The sequence below is a fragment of the Erinaceus europaeus genome, chromosome 3 (assembly GCF_950295315.1).
Source record: "Erinaceus europaeus chromosome 3, mEriEur2.1, whole genome shotgun sequence".
Taxonomy (NCBI): domain Eukaryota; kingdom Metazoa; phylum Chordata; class Mammalia; order Eulipotyphla; family Erinaceidae; genus Erinaceus; species Erinaceus europaeus.
This window is the reverse complement of record NC_080164.1, coordinates 153,083,577-153,107,787: the sequence shown is the minus strand read 5'-3', so window position 1 is coordinate 153,107,787 and position 24,211 is coordinate 153,083,577. Positions and strand designations below refer to the sequence as shown.

Below are 24,211 nucleotides of genomic sequence, written 5' to 3'. Positions count from 1 at the left end.
GAAGTTTTTGTTGTTGGCTTATTTGTTTTTATGTTGAGTGCCTTTGGGAACTGGTAGGACTTTGGCCTTTACTCAGAGTGAGGCAGACAACCATTAGGGGATTTTGTGTGAATGAGTGACACCTTTTTTTTTTAATTGATTTAATAATGATTGACAAGACTGTAGAATAAGAGGGGTACAATTCCACATAGTTCCCACCACCAGGGTTCTGTATCCCATCCCCTCCATTGGAAGCTATTCTTTATCCTTCTGGGAACATGGATCCAGGATCTTTATGGGGTGTAGAAAGTGGAAGGTCTGACTTCTGTAGTTGCTTCTCTGCTGGATATGGGCATTGGCAGGTTGATCCATACTCCCAGCAAACAAAAATATGGCAAGGGAGAAGGAAGAGTGGAAGATAAGAAGGATGGAAGGGAGGAAGGAAGGAAGGAAGGAAGGAAGGAAGGAAGGAAGGAAAGAAAGAAAGAAAGAAAGAAAGAAAGAAAGAAAGAAAGAAAGAAAGAAAAAAAGAAAGAAAGAAAAGAAGGAAGGAAAACAGGAAGACAGGCAGGCACAAGCCAGCTGAGAGCAGAGGAGTCATGCAAATGGGAGCCCCCCACCTCAGTGCTCCCAGACTGTTTCTATCCTTCCCTAGTGCAGCAGAGCTCTGGGGAGGAGGGTACCAGGGTACATTGGTGAAATCACCTGCCTAGGGAAGTCAGGTAGGCATCATGGTAGCATCTGCAACTTGGTGACTGAAAAAGCATTAAAAGATAAAGCAGAACAAACTGTTTAATAATTAGGAACCTAAAGGTAAGAATATAGCCGATGAGACTTGGGGTCTCCATTTTGGAAAAAGCCTGTAGGTCTATTTTAGGTATATTCTTTTTTTATTTTTATTTTTTTGTTGTTGTTCTACACAAACACCATTCCCACCACCAAAAGACTGTGTCCCATCCCAACCACCACCCCCCACGCCACCCTGGGAAGCCAAATGGCCACCCTCCCTATATTCTTTTTTTTTTTTTTTTTCTTTTTTTTCTCCTCCAGGGTTATTGCTGGGCTTGGTGCCTGCACCATGAATCCACCGCTCCTGGAGGCCATTTTCCCCCCTTTTTGTTGCCCTAGTTGTTGCAGCCATTATTGCCATTGTTGACGTTGCTTTGTTGTTGTATAGAACAGAGAGAAATGGAGAGAGGAGGGGAAGACAGAGAGAGGGGGAGAGAAAGATAGACACCTGCAGACCTGCTTCACCGCCCGTGAAGCGACTCCCCTGCAGGTGGGGAGCCGGGGGCTCGAACCGGGATCCTTATGCCGGTCCCTGCGCTTTGCGCCACGTGCGCTTAACCCACTGGGCCACCGCCCGACACCCCCTCCCTATATTCTAAGGGTCCCATGACTACTAATTTTCGCTTGAGCCCGACAGCTAAGATGCAGGTGGGATAAAAGAGTGGCACCTCCTCATTCTACAGTATCATCCAGTCTGCTGTGTTGACAATAAAAGGGGCTGAGGTGAAGGTAGAAGCAGTGAGGCCAGCTAAGAGATTTGACCTCTCTAGGTATAAAATGACAGTGGCTTGGAGTAGGAGGTAGGAAGGAGCTAGTGAGAAGTAGTTGGATTTTGATTAAATTCTGGTGAAGGAACAGATAGGCTATGTTGTGTGTAGTTTAATGCAACAGATAGTGACAGGGCATGACTGAGGTTTTGGAGCTGAGAAACAGCAAGGATGAAGTTGCAGTGATTGATCAGTGAGAGTCATTATTGTTAGAAAACAGAATTGGGGAGTTGGGAGACCGATAAAATGCTCTTGGCATTTCACAGTGTTCTTACCTGTGAGCCCCCAAATTCTTCTCTTCCTACCACCGCAGGCCTCTTGCTCCATCTCAGCTTCAATTTATTATTATTATTTTTGTCACCAGAGTTATTGCTGGGGGTGGGGTGGGGAGTCACATCTGCATGGTTGCTCTGCTCCCAGCTGGCTTTGGGATGTAGCGTCTGTATTTCTAGCATTAATTCTAGGTGAAGATGTTTCTGCTGGTGGAAGGACCACATTTTTCAGTGGGATGACCCTTGTTGAATTTTTGGAGTCTATTTAGCTGTTGAGCCTTTTTATCAGAGATCTAAATGCCTCTGTTCTCAGTTACCTGTGTTTGAAAGAATGGATGCCACTTGGGTCAGTGAAGACCAGTATAAGGGCTATACTGGGACCCAGTGGACACAGAAAAGGTGGAAGGAGGCAGAGGAGAAATGACAGAAGTGGACATGAACACCTGCCTGTAAATGCCTGGTACTCACTCCCAGCTCCTGACTTGTCAGCTAACTGACTATAGGTTAATGTATCTTGAAGGGTTTTGGTTGCCAGGTTGAACTGGGACCATTATATCAACTCTATTTGAGAAAATAATAGCACCTCTGTATCACAGGATAATTTGAAATGGTAACAGAATATTTAAGATAACTACTAGACCCATTTTCTTATAATATTCTGCTCTTCTATTTTTAATCCACTGGTAGATTTATATTTAAGTTCATTTCTGTAGGTGAACTTTATATTTACAGTTTACATAGTTGTATTTCCTACAGTCTGACAATCGCCTTCATTTTACTGAAAATACTTAGGTCATTTGACTGAGTGTGATTATTGGTAGAGTTAAGTTTAACTACAACATTGCTATTTGTTTTCTTTTTTACATATTTCGACTTGCTCTTCCTGCCCTTCTCTTATTTAAATTCTTGCCATTTTATTTTTAGAATATTTGTTGTATTCCATTTGCCTCATTTTTAAGCTTGTAAGCTGTAGCTTTTTATTTTGTCATGGTAGAGGTTGGGGTTTGTAGTATGCATATTTACTGGGTATATTGTTGAATTTTAGTAAATATCGACTGAATGAAGTACTGAGTGTCCTGAGACTTGAACCAAAGGCTTGCTCAGAGCCGCAGGCATTAAGAATGGCCCTTAGTCCTGTGCTGGCAAACAGACCACTCTTTCCAGACTTGCATTTTCCTCTTTTTTTAAAAAAAAAATTTTATTTATTTTTCTCCTTTTTTGTTTCCCTTGTTTTTTTATTATTATTGTTGTTGATGTCGTCATTGTTAGATAGGACAGAGAGAAATGGAGAGAGGAGGGGAAGACAGAGAAGGGGAGAAAAAGACACCTGCAGACCTGCTTCACCACTTGTGAAGTGACTCCCCTGCAGGTGGGGAGCCAGGGGCTCGAACCGGGATCCTTACACTGGTCCTGCATTTTCCTCTTTTACGCACATTATCATGATTCTTGGGTTTAATCTTCCTGTCCTGATGCTGGTCTCTTGAGGTTAGAGATCTGTGTTGTTTCCCTTTAATGTTTTAACAGATAGATATTTTGTTCTTTGGTAGTACTTTCCACAGCTTTTATTTTAATTTTTTAATTTAAATGTGTGTGTGTGTGTGTGTGTGTGTGTGTGTGTGTGTGTGTGTGTGTCAGATTTGGGGAATGAAATAAGTTACTGCCTTGACTTATCATGACTAAATCTAGAAGGTAATTTCCTTATCAGAAATAGCAGATATTTTTAAAGGTAGAAGCTAGGGAAAAAAGCATTTCAAAGAAACGGACTAAATTTAAGATAAGCTGATCTAAGCAAAGTTACACATTGAAAGGAAATTGAGACCTAACAATTTTGTTCCATTGTTGGAATGCAACCAGTTATTTCAGAGTCCTTGAATATTAAAAAAAAAAACAACACAAAAAACAAGTTTCCTGATTTAAAAAGAAAAAAAAAACACTTATGCTTGCTCTTTTTTCCTTCTTTCTCAGCAAGTGACCGGCAGAAGTTTTGGTGATAAAGATTTTCGGACAGGGTTGGAAAATGGAATCCTTCTCTGCGAGTGAGTATAGCTTATATTCCATTGATTTTTATTCTAGAAGAACTATCAGTGTTATTCAGTGTATCTGTAAATTTTTTGTTTTGTTGTGCATATTTTCAGTTTGTATCTGTGATACCTACTTTACTGTGTGCTTGACAAAAGGTTAAGTCCAGTCCTAACTTTGGAGGAAGCTTTCAGACTGCTGTCTTTCCCAATCTATGTCTGTCTGTCTGTCTTTTTACCTGAAGAAGCGAGCCCAGAGCTTACTTTACCTGACGTTCATGTGGGGGTGGGGGAGGAAGGCACAAAACAAAACACCAACACACACACAAACACACACACACACACACACACACACACTGGACTGAGCAGTAAGCATAAGTATATGAATGAGGGCTGGTGGCAGTAAGGAATGGTGTAGCCTATAGCAGTTTCAAACCAGATAAAATGGAACATCTGGTAACTGTCATCCAGTTCCAGCCAACTTTCACAATGTAGGAATTTGGGCTCAGGTAACTGTAAGGATGTAGACTAAATTGTAAAAGTAGCAATTCTTTTGCCTTCAAGTCCCTCCCCCTCTGAACAAAAGCAGTTTGAACCAAGTGAAAACAGTGTTTCTATTTACTCACATATTCTCAAAACATGCCAGGTACTTCTCCTTTTCATTGGATCCACTGAACTGAGGTATATGTTCAATATACTTAATTTATTCACATTTCAGTTCAGATGTGAACAATAACTGCACTGTTTAAATTTTATGATTTCAGCCTGGGCTCTGTCATAAAGTTTTGCTGTGATCATGGATTTCAGAGTTTATTGTAAAGTGGTTCTAGACACAAAGTAAATTAGAACATTAATGCTACATGGACAAGAGCTTCAAATCAGATTTCAAATATTGAGTTTATTTAATAGGTAATTGGATGGTGTTGGTTGTTTCATTGAGGCAGTATGTATATGCATGAAATACTCCTCCTAAACATATAATCTGATGAGTACTGAAAGTTGTAGACATACAGATAACCTACATTCTCCTCTGGATATACTGAGTTGTCAGAAAAGACATGACAAAATTTACATATAAAAATACAGCATGACTTTTCTCATAAGCCATTAGAACAGAAAGTTCCCTCACATCCTTTCTTAATCTCAACAATCTAGAGAAATACTTCTGATATCTGTCACCATTGCACCTGCTTTGCTGATCTTCAACTTTATGTAAATAAGATCATAGCAGGGGCTCTTATTTTGGGTCACTTTTAAACACTTCATTGTGCTTTAAAGAACCTGGGCTTTGGTGCCGGAGAACAATATACTCAAGTTCTTCACCCTTTTACTTATTATTATTTTTATTGTCATTTCAGCTTGTTATTTTTATTTTATTTATTTATTTTTCTTTTTTTAATTTTCATTTATAAAAAGGAAACACTGAGAAAAAGCATAGGATAAGAGGGGTACAACTCCACACAATTCCCACCACCAGAACTCCGTACCCCATCGCCTCTCCTGATAGCTTTCCTAATCTTTATCCCTCTTTTTAAAAAAATATTTATTTATTTATTTTCCCTTTTGTTGCCCTTGTTGTTTTATTGTTGTGGTTGTTATTGTTGTTGGTATTGATGTCGTCATTGTTGGATAGGACAGAGAGAAATGGAGAGAGGAGGAGAAGACAGAGAGGGGGAGAGAAAGATAGACACCTGCAGACCTGCTTCACCGCCTGTGAAGCGACTCCCTGCTGGGAGCTCCAACCGAGATCCTTACTCAGGTCCTTGCGCTTTGCCCCATGTGTCCTTTACCTGTTGTGCTGCCACCCAACTCCCTCTTTATCCTTCTTTTAACTTCATTCAGTCCATTCTCTCTTATCTCATAAAATTTTTTGTGTTAATTTCAAAAGAATAATGTGTATAAGGCAACTGGAAATATTATACAGTGTTGCAGGGCTGTGAATAATTAATATGCAGCACCTTCGAAGACCATTCAAGTCAGTTTTTGTTTTTTTCCTTCTCTGCTCTCCAACGCCATTTTTACTCTAAGGAGAAGTTCATATTCCCTGATGACTGTTTTTATACTTCTCTTCCTTTGGAGGCTTTCCTTGTTCGAATACTTGCTTTCCTTATCACCTGTTTTCACTTTATTAAATTTAAATCAGAGCTCATCTCTTGGCAAATTATAATTAGGTTTGTGTCTCACCAAAGACAAGTCCAGACAGGCTCCAAACACTCCCCATGTGATTCCAATGAAGTTGCATCCCCGGTGAATCTGACTTTAGCCCTCTTCTGGTGTCAACAGACTAGCCAGAATCAGATCTAACAGATCATCTTTGACAGTTCAGTTCAAACGGGTCTTTGGTACTAATTTTTGTCACCTGAATATTTGCTCTGAAAATTCTGGTAGGCATACATGGCTCCACTACATTCCCGGGAATAAACCTGTTGAGGAATATTATCTTTTGTCTGATTTTGGATTGAGCAGGTCTATCTGAAGATATGACTGGATCTAGCATAGGATTTGCATCTACCTAGGTGAACAGGCTGAATTAGAGAATAGAGTGTCCCTGCATGCAGTGGCATTATCCATTGGTCTTCTATAAACACATTAGTGAATGTTGGAGTTGGTTAGGGGCGGAAAGACAGGTTTTGAGTCCAGGCCATAGTTAGGAAATAGCATGGTCAGACAACCCAGATGCATGGGTTATATCCAGGTGCTTCCTTAAATAAACAAAGGAACTGGACTGCAGACAGCCAGAGCATGAGGGGGAGGAAAGTGGCTAGAGTAGAGGACAAGGACAAATATGAGAAATGTTGCTGTCTGGATAGGTGGGACAAAACCCAAGACAAGTGAGTTATCATCTAGTCCTCTACACATGAAGCATTAGAACCACGAGAGAATTTGAAGGAAGCTTGAGAACCACGAGAGAATTTGAAGGAAGCTTGAGTTTTAGACTCAGAGGACCAGGGTCAACAACCCCCCCCACACCCTGTTACCTCCCCTCACTGAATCTCCAGCAGCAAAGAGTTTGCTAAGGTGAATGAATTACAATGTAGTCTAAATCTAAGTTTGCCAAAGCATAAAAGCTGAGTGGGTGTCATAGGTTTCAGGGCTGAGATTGGATATGAACAGCATATGAAAGTTCTTCCTTTTGTTCAACAAACTCATCTTTTCTCTGGGTTTTTTGCAACCATTGAAAGACATTGTGCTTTTTGTTCATTAAAATTTTTGAGTTTGAATTAAAAAGAATCATGGTGCTTATGAAGTAGAAAGGCACCTTTTGGACTTGGGATCTGATTTTTTTTTTCCCACAAACATGGTTTTAAACTTACCCTTCAGCTATGAAGACTATTATCATGCCTATTTAATATAGGAAGGCAAAGGTTTAAATAATATGTCAAAGTCATACTGATAAGAGGGGCTGGGCAGTGGCACACCTGATTAAGCACACAGGTTACAGTGCACAAGGACCCAAGTTCAAGCCCCCAGTTCTCACCTGCATGGGGAAAGCTTCACAAGTGATGAAGCAGGGCTGCAGGCGTCTCTCAATCTCTCTCCCTCCCTCTTGATTTCTGGCTGTCTCTATCCAATAAATGAAGATAATTAAAAAAAATTTTTAAATCATACTAAGAGAAATTTAGAATCAGGAAGTCTGCTTCCTTAGCATTTGCCCATAACCATGTCTAGAGTTGGGATTATAAGGGAAAGACAAAAGGCAAGAAATAGGGGTGTGTGTGTGTGTGTGTGTGTGTGTGTGTGTGTGTGTGTGTGTGTGTGTGTGTGTGAATATAGGAGCTAAACACTAAGTTTTAATTGGATAAAGGATGTAGACGAACTGCATGATGATAGTGGCCTTGGAAAAATGGTAACCCTTCTTAAAATAGGAAGAGAAATTAAGTAAAAGTGGAGGAGTAATAAAGGGCAGAAAACTGGTCAGTGGGGAACGTAGGAGTTTCTGCTGTCTTAGGTAAAACCATGAAAAATAGATGCAGATAAACAAAAGTGTTAGACTTGTGTCCAGAAACAGGCAAGAGAAGAGACTGGCACCTACAGGTGGCATATAAGATAGATATTAAGTAGCATCAAAATTATCAGGAAGTTCTTTGATTTCACGGTGATGTACAGTGCACATAGTTTTGGATATGCATCCTTTGTGTACAAGTATATACAAATATGTAACTTGCAGTAGTAATATAATGTGGAGTACATGTGTCAAATAGAATTATTGTAGATGTGTATATACTTTTGTATACCCCCCTTTTTTGCCACATGTGTGTGTGGTTGTGGCTTAATGTGAGTTCTTCAACTGAGAATTAAATAATAGGTCTAGCATCAAAGTGTAACAGAGCTGCAAAGGTGTGACAAGTGTCATGCTATTAGAAATGTCCATTCAATGCCTCCTTATGTCCTCGAGGACTTAAATATTTACAAAAAAGACTGTAGAAATTATTCTCTACAGAAACCATTCCCAGCACTGATGTCATGTGCTTTCTGAAACCCAGATGAGAAGACTACTAGGAAATAAACCCCAAAAGAAAGTTCCTGGATTGCTTTCATGACTTGATCATTTAGATAAGAATTCTCTGTACTTCCTTCTGTATGAGGAGTTGGCAAATTATGCTCCTTGCCTGTTTTTGTGCTGGCTTTCTTTCTCTCTAAGCACTATTTTTACATTTTTTTGAAGGTGTTAAATACAACAAAATGAGTTTGTTGCTTATAAAGCATAAAAGACTATCTGGTCCTTTATAGAACAAGTTTGCAAGTCCATTAAGACTGTTGAGCTTAGGCTATACAAAATACTATTCATGTGAATCAAATTTCTTATTTTAAACAAACTTATTATTTTATTTATTTATTCCCTTTTGTTGCCCTTGTTGTTTTATTGTTGTAGTTATTATTGTTGTTGTCGTTGTTGGATAGGACAGAGAGAAATGGAGAGAGGAGGGGAAGACAGAGAGGAGGTCTGTGAAGCGACTCCCCTGCAGGTGGGGAGCCGGGGTTCGAACTGGGATCCATATGCCGATCCTTGTGCTTTGCGCCACCTGCGCTTAACCCGCTGTGCTACAGCCCGACTCCCTAAACAAACTTATTTTTTTAACTTATTTTTATTTTATTTACTGGATACAAACAGCCAGAAATCAAGAGGAAAGGGGGTGATAGAGAGAGGGAGAGAGACACCTACAATACTGCTTCACCATTCTCAAAGCTTTCTTCCTGCAGGTGGGGACCTGGGTCCTTGCACATTATGACATGTGCACTCAACCAGGTGTGCCACCACCGGGCCCCCAAACTTTTTTTAAAGTTTTTGTTTTTAAGATTGATTTATTTTTATGAGAGGGAGAACAATAGAAGAGATAGGAGGGAGTATTGAACCTGCAACTTCAGGCATGGTGCTCTAATAGGCTGAGCTATTTCTCCACCCCTCAAATAACTTTTTTTTTTCTTAAGGAGTTTCTTTGTTAGCTTCCTCCCTTCTTATTTTGAGAAAAAAATTGAACTTTAGGTGCATTACAAGAGTAATGCAATGATTACCCAGATCATATGCCACTAGATCCAAATGGTTCTTGAAAAAAAAAAAACAGGTGTATATAGAAAATTATATGATAAAGCAAGTGTGAGGAATGATAAGAATCATATATCTGGGTGCAGGGAATATACTCTCCTTTCTTCTCTGTGCATTGATTTTTCCATCCATCCCACTTCTTCCTTTCTGTTACTTTCTAAGTATATTATACATATTCAATTAAAGTCAATACATTTTTCTTTTTTTAAATTAATTAATTGTTGTTTTCGACGGGTTATGTTATTTTTGCCGGGCTGGCTTCACGGGCGGGTAACAGACGACCAGGGACTCATGGCTGGGTTGTACGCAGTATCTCTTTATTCATGCAGGACACAGCACAATCTAAGACGAGCTAAGCTGAACTCAAGGTAAAGTACTCTAAAACTCACAATGCTGTCTTTATATATACTTCCCAAGTAGGGTGGAAACAGGATGTGACATAGAGAGGGTGGAGAGAAAAGTGACTGGTGAAAATCAGAGTGTGACAAAGAGGGGGCAGATTAGGCGAGAATCCTATCACTGAACCACAAATGCCCTGGAGGGAGGGTGGAACTTGTTAACAGTGGTTATGTAAATAAAATAGTGTTAAGCAGGGGGGATTTAAACCAAATGAAACAGAAGGGGTCTCATGCATACCAACAATTTATTTATTTATTTAAGAAAGGAGACATTAACAAAATCATAGGATGGGAGGTACAACTCCACACACTTCCCACTTCCCAATCTCCATCTCCCATCCCCTCCCCAATAGCTTTCCCATTCTTTATCCCTCTGGGAGCATGGACCCAGGGTCGTTGTGGATAGTACATTTTTCTTTTATGGGAGGGTCTAAGGGAAAGTCAATAGAATCTCAAGCCCTTCCATTGAATCCTATGAAAATCTCATCTTAGTAGACCAAATACAGTGAAATAGTGTGACTCCATGTAGTTCAACCTACTAGATAGTCCAGCTCCTAGATACATCTCCTGTGTTTTCTTAGGCAAGTTCTTCACCTCCCTGGATCCTAGAGGATCAGATACAATTGTTCAAGGACTTTCTCTGAGGAGTAAATGAACTGTGCTTGGAATACCACAGGCATTTGATATGTTCACTTTTCTCCCCTTGTCTATGTGATTGGAAAATTCCTACCTCATAAGGCCTCCAAGGCAGTCCAATGAGAGAGTACCAAAAAGTCCTGCACAAAGTCTGATACTTGGTTGGTATTCTAGATGAATTACTGTTCTCATTATTATTGTTGGGAATAAGCCGAAAGTCAATTAGTAATATGACATAGTCAATGCAGCTCTGTCACTGAGTGCCCATCAGCTCCCTCCCTCCATTGCCAACAAGCCAGGGGATGACGAATTTGGATTTCACTTTCTAACTTCTCTTGCCGAACCTGTGATCAAAAAACTGGGCAGGAAAACTTGGGTCTCTTACAGACTCGATCATCTGTGAATAATGAGCTTTGGCTGGTAGAACATGGGACCCCAAGTGATTGTTTTGAAAACAGTAACCTTGACCTTTGTGGTAACTGTCATTTCCGCCTGCTTCCTCCAGCCTCTTGTGGTTTTTTTCTTTGGGCAGCTGTTCTGGAGCCCAGAAGCCAGAGTTAGTAGGTTCCTCTCTAACTCTTTATGTGCCTCTGCCATTTCTGGCTCTGATACTTAAGATACCCCATTTTAGCTCTTTGTCCCCTCTGTACCAGATGGAAAACTTCCTGAAGTGGGGCCCGGGAGGCGGCACAATGGCTAAGACTAGACTCTCAAGCGTGAGGTCCTGAGTTCAGTCCCCAGCAGCACATGCACCAGAGTGATGTCTGGTTCTTTGTCTCTCTCTCTCTTATCTTTCTCATTAATAAACAAACTGTTAAAAAAAAAAGAAAGAAAGAAAGAAAGACTCCTGAAGGCCCTTCTGTTTATCTCTTGTGCCCATCATTAGACACTGGTCTGGCACAGAACACCTTTGTTATTAACTCCATTATAAAACTCTGTTGTAAATCTTTATAAAAAACTTATTTGCTGTGAAAGAAGGGAGGAAGAGTACCAGTGCACTGCTCAATTATGGCCAATAGTAGTGTCAGGAATTGAACCTGTGGCCTCTGTAACCTCAGACATTTAAGTTGGTTCTCTATCAAGTTCAGTTACCTTTCCAGTCCTGTAAACTCTTGTTGAGTGAGGCCAGTGATAAAATTTCTACCTAGACATCCTATATCAGTACTCTTTAACTTTATCCCAATCCCAGCTTTTCTCCTCTTTCCTCCACTCTACAACTCTCTCCTCCCTTTCTCTCCTCCTTTCCTTTTCTCTTCTCCTTTTCCTATTTTCTTTTACCTCCTCTCCTTTTCTCACTTTCTTCCTAGTCTTCTTCCCATAATTTTACACGAATAATGGACCCATCCTGAAGACTGGGAGATGGAAGAGCATGGATACCTCTGCTTTCTTTCTCTGTAAGAGTCTCTGCTCCAGTTCCATCTTGTAGAGTAATAGAGGTGAACTTTTGGGTTTTGTTGTGCAGACACATTTTCATGGAATGAATAGTTTTGAGTATTTTAGTCTACAAATAAGTGACCAATAAGGAATGTCTTAGTGGATTTTTGTCTCAGTCCTTATGTTACTGAAATAACTTTCTGAAGATAAGAAATCTCTTGGCAAATATTTGTTTATATCATTGCTGATGAATGAGCTGTTTATTCTGAGAAGGAGGCCTAGTCTTGGATTCTCGTCCTGATTTCAGCATGAAATGTGCTGTGCCACAGAGATGTACTAGTCCTCTAGGACAGTGTTGGTGGTGTAGCCTTGCATGGGGTCATTGTCACATGAGAGACTCTTGGATGTTGACTGTATTCTTCATAATCCTAAATAAGACAAGGCACTAAAGGGTATAAAAAGGGAATCTAAGGCTTGATCCCTGATCTTAAGGGCTTTATCATATAAAGGAGTTACAATGTAAACCAGTGTTTGAGTAAATGTAGAAATGATCATGAGTTACTACAAGACTTAATAAGAAATTGAATTGGAGATTTTTGTAGTATGAAGACCGTTACCAGGGTGATGAAAAGCCATGTGAATTTCACCTAAGATGAGATTAGGCAGTGGGGAAGAACAGTGTGTCCTACTAAGGGACAGGACGAAGGGTCTGGGAGTAGAAATGTGTTTTGGCACAGAAAGCTGCCTGATGGAGGGAGAGATTTTTCTCCATTCAGCTAACCCTCAAAAAAAAGTACATATCCAATAAAAAAAAGAAAGGAAGAAGAAAGAAAAAAGGGGCCAGGTGGTGGTGCACCTGGTTAAGTGCTCATGTTATAGTGCACAAGGATGCAGGTTCAAGCCCCAGGTCCCTGCCTGCTGGCGGAAAGCTTCATGAGTGGTGAAGCAATGCTGCAGGTGCCTCTTTTTCTCTCTCCCTCTCTATCCTTGCCCTCCCCTCTCAATTTCTCTCTGTATCTAGTAAATAAATTTAAAAAATATTTTAAAAAAGAAGAAAGGAAAAGTGGTGTTGGTAGTAGCAGATTTGTTGTGCAATCACCAAGCTCCAGCAATAATCTTGGTGACAATTCAAAAACAAAACAAAATAAATAGCAAAACAAAAAACCCACATATAGCCCAGCAAATTACTACAAAGATTAGCATACTCAGCACCAGGTAGTGGTGCACCTGGTTGAGTGCATATGTTACCATGTTCCAGGACCCTGGTTCAAGCCCCTGGTCCCTACATGCAGGGGGAAAGCTTCACAAGTAGTGAAGCAGTGCTGCAGGTGTCTCTCTGTCTTTCCTTCTCTATCCACCCTCCCCCATCAATTTCTCTCTGTCCTATCAAATTATATAAATAAAATAAAAAAGATTCATAAAAAAAAGATTAGTATGCTATGCACTGTGTCGTGTAACCCTCACCAGATTCAGCATCTAAATTCTGTCTCCATCAAGGCCTGAGTCTTGGGGGCCAGGCAGTGGCACACCACGTTAAGAGCACATAGTACAAAGCTCAAGGACCTGCACAAGGATCCCGTTTTGAGACCCCAGCTCCCCACCTGTGTGTGTGTAGGGGGGGTGTTGGTTCATAAGTGGTGAAGCAGGTCTGCAGGTGTCTATCTTCCTCTCTCCCTTTCTGTCTTCCCCTCCCCTTTCAGTTTCTCTCTGTTCTATCCAGTGGAGGAAAATAAAAGACCCTAGGAGCAGCGGATTCATAGTGCAGGCACTGAACCCCAGCAATAATCCTGGAGGCCAAAGGAAAAAGAAAAAAAAGACATAGGTCTCAAGTTCCCTTAAGGAGGTAACAGAGACCCAAATAAAGAGCAGGGATTAGCTAGGTAACAGGCAAAGGAGATGGAAGTAAGTAGGAAATGTTCTAGACTTGAAGGAATAGTGTGTTTGAAATTGCTATGTGTTGAAGGAAATGCATGAGAACTTGTTGGGTCAGAGCATAATAGACAGGGGAACTATGGTATGACCTGAGGGTGGATGAAGAGGAGAAATAGACAGTTTGCTCGGGCTCTTGTGAGCCACAGAAGGATTTTTTGGGATTGACCTCCAGAGTCATAGAACTGAGAAGAATTTTGGAGACATTAATCAGATTGGATAGCTTAAAGGTTATAGATGAATAATAAACAACCTAAGGGTAACTTTAAGGTTTTAATTGAAAATGGCAAGCAAGGTGGAGCCCTTGACAGAAAGGGTCTCTATTTGTTGATAGAGATCCTGGTTTCAGTTTGGGCAAGATGAGGTCATAATCAGGTTATGGAGGGGGAGAATACTGTTGGCTACTGGAGGTGAGGACCTGAAGCTTATGGCTGAGACACTGAGTTGAACTCATGCAAGTTAGATTTGTCAGTGATTGCTGGTTATTAAGGTTAAGATGTGAAAAATTATAATTCCTGTGAGAAAAACCATTTCAAAAAGAGCAAGAAAGACTCATTTGGAAGAAGTGGTGAAGCAGGTCTGCAAGTGTTTATCTTTCTCTCCTCTCTCTGTCTTCCCCTCCTCTCTTGATTTCTCTCTGTCCTAACCAACAACAACATCAGCAATAACAACAATAATAACAAGAACAACTATAAACAACGAGGGCAACAAAAGGGAAAAAATTTCCTCCAGAAAATTCCTCCAGTGGATTCATAATGCAGGCACTGAGCCCCAGTGATAACCCTGGAGGCAAAGAGAGAGAGAGAGAGAGAGAGAGAGAGAGAGAGAGAAGAAATGACTTATCAGTAGACCATGTAATTTGTCATTATCAGCCATGTAATTTGTCATTCAGATAAAATCCTAGAACAGCAAGTGATGCCTGGGACTGTCTTTGACAAACTGAAAAATATGACCACCTATCCATGCAACTCCAGCCTCATGCTTTCTGTTCACCATTGCTTTGTTCAATATTTACAAACACATCCCTCATTTAATCCTCTTAGCATCCCTGGTGGATGAGCATCTTGTATCAGACCTGTCTACTGCCACTCCTTATAGCTAATTAGATAGAAATCCAGAGTAGTAGAGCAAGCGAGTCTTAAAAGTTTTTGTCTAGGGCTCTTTCTATAGCCATTCAAATCTTAGCAACCTTGACTTCATTTTCCTATTATTGATCTTGGCCTTCATAGACTGGTAGGAATTTGATAGGCTGCTATGTAGGGTTCTCCCTTGTCTTTCTGCCAAATCACAGTTGACCTCAATGACTTGGCCTCTTTCCAGCTTTTCGGCACCAAAACTCATTAAGCTTTTAAGTTCAAGTGAGGACATATCAACCCACTCCTTTTTTCTTTCTTTCTTTTTTTCTTTTCTCTTTATTTCTCTTCCTCCTCCTCCTCCTCCTTTTCTCTCTCTCTCTCTCTCCTTCTCTCTCTCTCTGTCTCTCTCTTTTTCTCTATCTCTTTCTGTCACCAGTGAAAAGCTGCTTTTTGTTGGAAGATTGGCATGGGTTACATGGGGATTCAGGATCTTGTACTGCTTTCTGTTCTGAAACTAAACGAAGAGCACAGAAGGCAAATTTGCAGGAGTTGTAATGAGCAGAATGGATGTGCCCCACCACCACCACCCTGTAGTGTTGCCTTCCCCCACACCCCTTAAATTCTTACCAACTAAACGAACTTAAAAGTCTCCTTGTGGAATGGGGAGATTCATAGACAGTTTACACATTTGAAATTATATGACACTTAGCATTTTTTTCTTATATTACCTAGTTTAAACTAGACTCAGTAGGCCTAGTATAGAGTTTCTTTTGATGGGAAAGCTATTGGGAAGGGGATGGGATATGAAGATTGGGTGGCGGGAATTATGTGGAGTTGTACCCCCCCATCCTATGATTTTGTTAATGTCTCCTTTCTTAAATAAATAAATTAATTAAAAATTATTTTAGTGGACTAACAAAACAGCTTACTTAGAGAATGCTCTCCTTTGCCATGTGCAAGACCCAGGTTCTAACTTAGTCTCTACTGCTGAAGGAGGCTTCAGTGCTATGGTCTCGGTCTCTCTCTCTCTCTCTCTCACTATATATATATCTAAAAAAAGAAATTTATTTTAGAGCCATGTCCTCTAAAATGTGGTAACTTATTTTACTCTGTCGATCTCAAACTCTTGCTTACTTAAATAGCAGGTATGATCTATTTCCCCTTGAATAAATATATTATATGTTCATTTGGTTAGTTATTTGGCTCAAAAATATGCAACAACAGGTTTAAATATAGGCAGCTTGACTTTGAAGGAGAAACTGACCCATCCCACTGCCTGCCTGCAGGTTACATGCTGGGTTAGGCTTTGCTAGCATTTGAGACAACTTAGTAGCTCCCTAATTTTATTTCCTTAATATTCCGTTTCTTTAATTGTCTCTCTCGGGTTGTCAGGCTGGGTGGGCTAGCTTCCCACAATGAAGTGCGCAAAGTCCCTGTTGCAAGCGTGCCATTCTAGATGTTTCCTTTGGTTACTCACAGCAGAGAACCTTTTGTCCAATAGCCCACTAAGGATTCTATTTATTAATAATTTCTTTTTAAAGTTAGCTATGCAGAAATACAACTCCCTTTCCCTATTAAGGAAGAGAAGAGTGAGTGAAAGGAAAAATAGAAATGTCAGCCTTTCTAGATGAGAGACCAGCTCTATTACCTGCCTTTCCTTAAACCACTGTGGATGCTACCATGAGGCTGACCTCCACAAACTATGTAGAATATACAAAGAACTCTAAGTTAATAATTATAAAGAAAAATACTCCATTTAAAATTAGAGATGACATCTAAATAGATATTTCTCTAAGGAAAATATACAAATGGCACTTGAAATACGTTCATTATCAATAGTCTTTAGAGAAATGCAAAACAAAGCCACAGTGAGATATACTTCACACTCAGTGAGAGACCAGAGACCAAGAGATTCCACTTGTTTTGTCTGTATTCCTTTCTCATGTGGTATCAGAGATTGAGTCCAAGGCTTCCCACATGGAAAACAGGTATCCAGCTGTTGAACAATGCCCATCCCTTACACTGGTCATAATGAGAAAGGATGACAGTATGACATAGATGTGAAGGAAATTGGGACCTTTATACACAACTGATAGAAATATAAATTGGTACTTCTGCTTTGCCAAGTCATCTGGAATTTCTTCACAAGGCTAATCATTACGTAGCTGGGTGAGCCAGCAGTTATTCTTCTAGATACACAACTAAAAGGTATAAGAACATCTGTCCTGATTATTTCATATGATAAACTTTATACAAATACTCAAAAATGCATTTTTTCATTTTAGACAAATGTTGCAAAACAACCTAGATGCCCATCAACTGATGAATAGATATATCAAAATGTGGTATATTTATACAATACAATATTTTTACCATAAAAATTAACTTATGTGACAGTATAGATGTGACAGTATAGTTGACCTTTGAAAGTATTATGATATATGCAAGTAACCAATCACAAAAGACCACAGGTAATATAATACAGTTTTTATAAATGAATAGTAAATCCATTCAGAATTCTAGCCAGCCACCCTGGGAGCTTCCCACCCCTTTCTGGGGTAGCAAAAGTGCTTTCACTCATCATCCTGTGGGACTGCAAGTGAGGTGGGGAGATAAGAGTGTTGGCAAGAGTGAAAGGCTAGCTGCACCACTATGGGAAATAGGGCCCAAGGCACCTGTGGGCACAGCTGTAATGCTGCTGGGCTTGTCCTTTTAGCTCCTTACACCCTTTCCTTTTCTGGCACCCTCCCTTCCTTCCTTCCCACCCTGGCTTTGGAGACTACACCCATGTAGGCCACACTCCCAGAGGACTAAGGTCATCGCACTCCCTCACTTTTGCCCTCTCAGTTGTCCCAACTCTAAACCACCTTTAGTCTCAGACAGACAAGATGCTGTGGAGGAGAAGTGAGCAGTGGTTAACGCATCATATTTCCACTTTGGGCAGGGCTGGGCCCGAGACCTGCTTGGAGAGGAAGAAGTCCTAATAACCGCTGTTAATTGTGAAGTGCATACTATGTGCCAGGCTAGTGCCCAGCTTTTGAGGTGCATAATTTCATACTTCCATGCCATAACTAGTAGGCATTATTGTTTCATTTTATAGAGGAGGAAATAGGCATAGAGAGTTGAATGCCCGAATCACTTCCTTGATACACTGCAGAATTGGGATTTGAACTCAGGCCTTTCTGTCTTATAAGGCTCATATTACCTTTGGAGTGTTATGGGTTCCAATCCTAGAACCCCTGAGCATTTCTTGCTAAAGAACTGTGGACTGCAAGGAGTGACCTGCTTATCCTGCTGACACCAGGATGGAAAGTCTTTCAGAGGAGCCTCACTGCAATTTCACCATCCAGGTTTCCTCTCAGCCTCCTCTTGACAGTGAGCCTGGCAATAGCAGGTCTTAGCAACACAAAAGAAATACTAATTACAACCCTTTATACATAATTACTACCTAGCTCAATAGTGAATACACGTATCATTTCTTGTGTCAGAGTAATGCTAGTTTCCATTTTATTTGGTTATGCTCAATCCTGTGTCTGTAGTGCCTGCTTTCACAACTCACTGATCCCATATGTGAGCTGAGACTTGTAACTTGCAAAAGCAGGGAGACCCTGAGAGTGGGAAACATAGCAGGAAAGGCAGTGGGTTGACCTACTTACCAGGTGAGGACATTTGAAGAGAATCCTTCCGATACTCAGGAGCATGGTCACAGAAAAGGGCAGCAGTATGACCAAAGCCATGGGAGAAATGGGGTCAGTTTGGGTGTGGTGGGCAGGCTAATTACGTTGGTAGAAGCTGGTGGCTGGCGATAAATTATTGAAATGCGAATAATAAATACATACATAAATAAATATCTCAGGAAAGCCCTCTTCTTAGATTCAGAATGCCTATATTTGTAGCCCTAACTCTGCTACTCATGAACCCTGACCCTGAAAATATGCCTCAGGATAGCTTCCTGATGTAAATCACTTGGCTGAATTTTGACCTTTTGTTCCCCCAAATGTCCTTAGTTTCTAGAAAGTAGGAATGGTTCTGCCGAGAGTAGATTGTGAGAGAGATTGAAAATCAATCAAAAAGATTCCAGGATCCTCAGGGTTGTATGCTACTTTACCATGTGTGCTACCCAGATTTGAGCCTGTCCCCCACCAGATTGAAGAAAGCTTCAGTACTGTGGTCTCTGTCTCTTGGTGGTGGCACACTTGGTTGAGCACATGTTACAGTGTGCAAGGATCCAGGTTCAAATCCCCAGTCTCTACCTGCAGGGAGAAGCTTCATGAACCATAAAACAGTGTTGCAGGTATCAGTCTCTTCCTCCTTCTCTATCTCCCCATTCCCTGTTGATTTCTCTATGTCTCTATCCAATAATAGATAAATAAGATTTTAAAGGAATTTTAAATCTACATAGGTTATAAAATAAAAAAGAATAATAAAGGACCAGCATAAGGATCCTGGTTCAAGCCCCCAGCTCCCCACCTGCATGGGGGTCACAAGCTGTGAAGCAGGTCTGCTGCTGTCTATCTTTCTCTCCCCCTCTCTATCTTCCCCTCCTCTCTTGATATCTCTCTGTCCTATCCAACGACAACAGTAACAACAAGGGCAATAAAATGGGAAAAAATAGCCTCCAGTAGCAGTTGATTCATAGTACAGGCACTGAGCCCCAGTGACAAACCTGGAGGCAAAATAAAAAATAAATAAAATAAAATAACGCACGCGCACGCACGCGCGCGCACACACACACACACACACACACACACACACACACACACACACACACACACACACACAAGAATAATAACATTAAAAGGAATTTCAAGTCTACACAGACCTAAAGCTTGTAGAACAATCAATGTCTTTAGTTAAATTCTAGGGAAGTGATTGTGATAGACCTGCACCAAGCTCATTCTTGACAATCCATAGCAACCCTCAAACATCTGGTTGATGCTAATGATGATAATCTGCATTTTGCCGCTATTCATATGAAATTCTCTTCAGCCAGATTTTGCTTTTCCCTATATTTTAGTTGATTTTTCTTGACCTGAGAGGCTTTTTATCATTCCTTTTTGTACCAAGGCAACTTTAAAAAAATGAAATCCTTAAAAATGACATCTGTAACAGGTTTATGGTTGAGGTTAAATTGAACTCATGCTTAGGTTCAAAACAGTTGCCATGTTAGATTAAATGAATGCGCATACACTTTTGTCCAGAGTACATCATCAAGCCCAAGAAAAATGGATCAAGGAAACCATATAGAAAAATACTATTGAGTCAGATTAAAAGGGACACAAAATTTTGTGACCATAGTTGCCTGTTGCAGCTGTACAAACCAAGCAAATGAGGTGATGATGTCATCTCTTATTGCAAAGAATAAACTCATTTCCCAAGAGATTAAGTGTGAACTTCACAACCCTGTATTCAAGGTCTAGGTAGCTTCTCTGTTTTCCTCCAAGTTTTAGAGCAATTTTTGGACTTGAAGTGATGGATTGAATAGATTGTAGAGTAAGCTGAATCTTACAATTCATTAAAAATTTTGCATTTCATGTTTGCATTGTAATCCAACAACAAATAAACTCTTCACTGGTATATTTCTAGATCATCTATTAATATATCCTAGGCAATAGTTTTCAAAGTTTCATGCCCCTTCAAGAGCTATTAGATTGGCCATCTAAAGAATCAGTGTGAATGAGAAGCTTTCTGTTCAATGGTAGTAATTTGAGATTTTTTTTTTCAACTGCTAGGAAAAATAAATTGTTTAACTTGTATTTTATAACCATTAAGTAATGGTTAAGAAGCTATCACAAACTGGAAATTAGGTAATTTAGAGCCTTGAGCATGAAAGGCTTTTTATAAAGGCATAACCATTATATTATCCCCACCCCCATTTCTACTTCTCAACAGTTGTTTTCTATAAGGAATCCAATTGTAAATCTTTCAACAACTGTGTTCCACAGAATGTGTGGGAGGCAACTCTTTAATTCAACTTATCAAAAATTCAAGATGGCTTTGCATAGGTGGTATGTCAGTGAGCTGCATATATGCACAATTTTGTTTTTTCTGTAAGTTTTAAATCTGCCAGCAAACTTGTCCCATGAGGTAGAGACCTGAGACCTAACCAGTCTGTCTTTGTACTTCTGTAGTTAACTTTGGGTCAGAATAGAAGGAAACTCAATAAATATTGGTTGGGTGTATAAAGGAACATATGGAATAGACTTACTTGAAATTGGTCACAGTATGCTTTAGATTTAGGATATAGGAATTGAGTAGACACTAGCTAATTTTTTTTTTACCATATAAAAAACACATGTATTTTTTCTTACTTTTAATGTCATTAACTTTGTTCATAATTGAGGATTATCTAGACCATAACATTCTTCCTGTTTCTAGTGGTTACTATCCATATGTTAGGCATTCTATATTTATTAACTTGATTTATTTCTGTATGAGTTTTATCCAAAGGCAGCTAGAAAAAAATTATTTTAGTCTTTTTCAGCTATTGGCCAAGCAATGGAAAAATGGAAAAGTTGCAGTTATTGATATAATAGCTTGCAGTTACTTAGCAAAAAAAAAAAAAAAAGAGAGAGAGAGAGAGAGAGAGAGAGATTCTCAGTACATTAGATGAGTGTCAATCTACATCTTCTCTTCCCTCCCCTCCCCTCCCCTCCCCTCCCCTCCCCTCCCCTCCCCTCCCCTCCCCTCCCTTCTCCCTTCTCCCTTCAGGGTTATCACTGGTGCTTGGTGCTTGCACTACAAATCCGCTGCTCTTGGCGGCCATTTTTTCATTTTTTATTGGATAGGACAGAGAGAAATTGAGAGGGGGAGAGGGAGATAAAGAGGGAGAGAGATAGACACATGCAGATCTGTTTCACCACTTATAAAGCGACCCCCCTGCAGGTGGGTAGCGGGTGCATGAGTGGGGATCCTTGTGTTGGTCCTTGCATTTTGTACTATGTGCACTTAACCGGGTGTGCCATTGCCCAGCCCCCTCAGTTTACATTTTCCAAATATTAACAATACACGTTGTTCATTTGGTTCCTCACTTCAACCATGGAGAGTGGAGTGAATTTTCATGAAGAGGAAAATGAGCCCCTGATCATGTGCCTTCCTCATAATTAAAATGTGTTGGATTTCTTTATGAAGACCTGGGCTATTCCAAATCCACTGTATCTTCTTCTATAGTAAGTTGTGTGGTATATGTTTTATGATTCCAATTTTATCTAGGTTTATGATATCCATGGCTTAGAGTAAGTGAAAGTTATCTATATGCATAGGGCAAATTCATTTGCTATCTATCTGCATATGGTGATATTTTAAAATTATAAATCAGATTACTTTTGTTTCTGTCTTTGAACTTATCTGATGCACTTCTAAGTGTATTATGTTTGAAAAAACAAATCTAAACACGTACCTGGGTCTGGAAGCTGATTCCATCTTGGTCCTCACACCATACATCTCTTCATTCCCCTCTTTCTGCTTAGCCTCATGAGTCTCTGAATAGATCCTGCCATCAGCTCTTCTGCCAGTTGTTCAGTCTGCCTGGAACTCTTGCCTTCAATCTTCCTGGACTAGTATCATCCTTTTTTTTTTTTCCTCGACTGTTACCTCACTGTAACAGTATTCTGACCACCCAGTGAAAGTATCATTTACAAGGTTCATTATCCCACAAGTTACACTATCTGAAATTTCCTTTTCATTTACTTAGTGATTTACTTTCTGTTCTTTTTACTACCCCATCTACTCACTTGGTTCAAGATGGTAAGTTCTAAATAGTAGGAAGTTTGCTCATCTTGTTCACTACTGTCTTTTCCATGTAGTAGTGTGCAACACAGAGCAGATGATTGATCAATAATTACTGGATAAATGCTGGAAAATATTGCATGCTGTTATGTCTTTGACATTTGTAGCATTTTTTTTGGCTCATGTATGTGTTTGTATAATGCAGAAGACATGGAATTTTTATTTTATTTTTTTTACTGTGCAGAATTATGTCAATCTACCAGACATGTCTTAGATAAGTATAGAGATCATTCATTACCAGATGGAGACAGCAAGCTACCTGTTAAAATCTTCAAATAATAGACTCTGTGTGTGATAGGCACAGGTAGGAGATGATGTGAGTTCTGCTGAGGATAGAGTTACCAGCAAGTATATGACTACTTCCTTTTCTCTGCAGTTCTTTCATGATGTATATCCTTCACAGATTAAACTCAGATTAGATGTGTCTGGGGCTTATCCATCTCCCAGAAGACAACGTCTTCCATTCCTTTTTTTTTTTCCTGTCTAGTGTTGAAAGTCTCCCTTTGTATTTCAGATGGCATGTATTAGTGTTCTGATGCTTATGATTTTTTTTCCTTTTCTTTTTTGTTTATCTTTGTTTATAGGAACTGAAACTTGTAAAAATAGTTTTGGTATAAAATGCCAAAATGACTGGCCTTAAAGGTGAAGACTGCCATGGCCATGCTGCAGTCCACTGAATAGCTGGGCAAGTCTCTGGGGAATCTCTGTTTCTGCTTTAGGCTCTACCTTTCCTCCTGCAAAAATGGAGAAATGCGTAGTATGTAGAAGATTGGTCAGTTGGGGGCACTATGCTTTAGAAGGGTCATTATATAAAGTACTGTCAAATTAAAACATGTTACCAACAAATAATTATTGATAACATTTATATTTTAATTTACTGGAGGGAAATCAGAGTTTTAATGAAGTTGCAAGTATCCTCAGGTCTTACTCATATCTTATTGTATGTATATATATGTCTTATATTTTGCACTAAACTGGAGTATATATAATTCATTATAATATAGCACATTATAAATCTATAATGTATATATTGCTGAGACATCCTCTCCAAGGAAAATACTTAAACCTCCAAGATATACTGCCAAGTGGAAAAGCATGGTTTATGGTATATTATATGCTATATACCTTCTTGCTTTTTAAAACTCTGTATTATTATATGTTTTCTCTGGAAAGAGTTACTTTTAAGGAGTAGGCTAAGGCATTGTGGGACCAGGGTGATAGCAACATTTACATTTTTAAGATTGGATGTGCTAAAATTAAAAAAAAAAAGTCAGTGTTGTTCTTAAACATTATTTTAAAGGCTTAAAGTACTGGGAGATAACTTGCCCAGTAGAGGGCCTGGGTTCAAGCCCCTTGCCACCACATGGGAACATCATGCAAGGGAGAAACTTCATGAGTGATGGGATATTGCTGAGGTGTCTTTTACTCTCTCCTTGTCTTTCCCCCTATCCCCACCTTCTATCTGGAAAAAAGACAAAGAAAATAGAGTCCAACAGGAATAGTGGTATCGTGCAGGCATGAAACTCCAACAGAGCCTGAGTGGAATTTTTTGTTTGTTTGTTTGTTTGTTTAAGATGACACTGTTACACATTGAGGAAAGAAGTACATCTTAGGGACACACTGCCTATTCCGTTTCTTTT

The 24,211-nt window shown here is 39.8% G+C and overlaps 1 protein-coding gene across 22 annotated transcripts in view; it reads left to right on the top strand.

Moving 5' to 3' along the window:
- The window catches only part of LIMCH1 (LIM and calponin homology domains 1), a 390,588-nt gene that overhangs the window by 156,292 nt on the left and 210,085 nt on the right, over positions 1-24,211 (top strand). For all 22 annotated transcript variants that reach the window (XM_060188131.1, XM_060188132.1, XM_060188128.1 and 19 more), the window contains exon 2: positions 3,773-3,843. In XM_060188131.1, the coding sequence (XP_060044114.1) occupies positions 3,773-3,843 (71 nt within the window). The remainder of the gene's footprint in view (positions 1-3,772; positions 3,844-24,211) is intronic.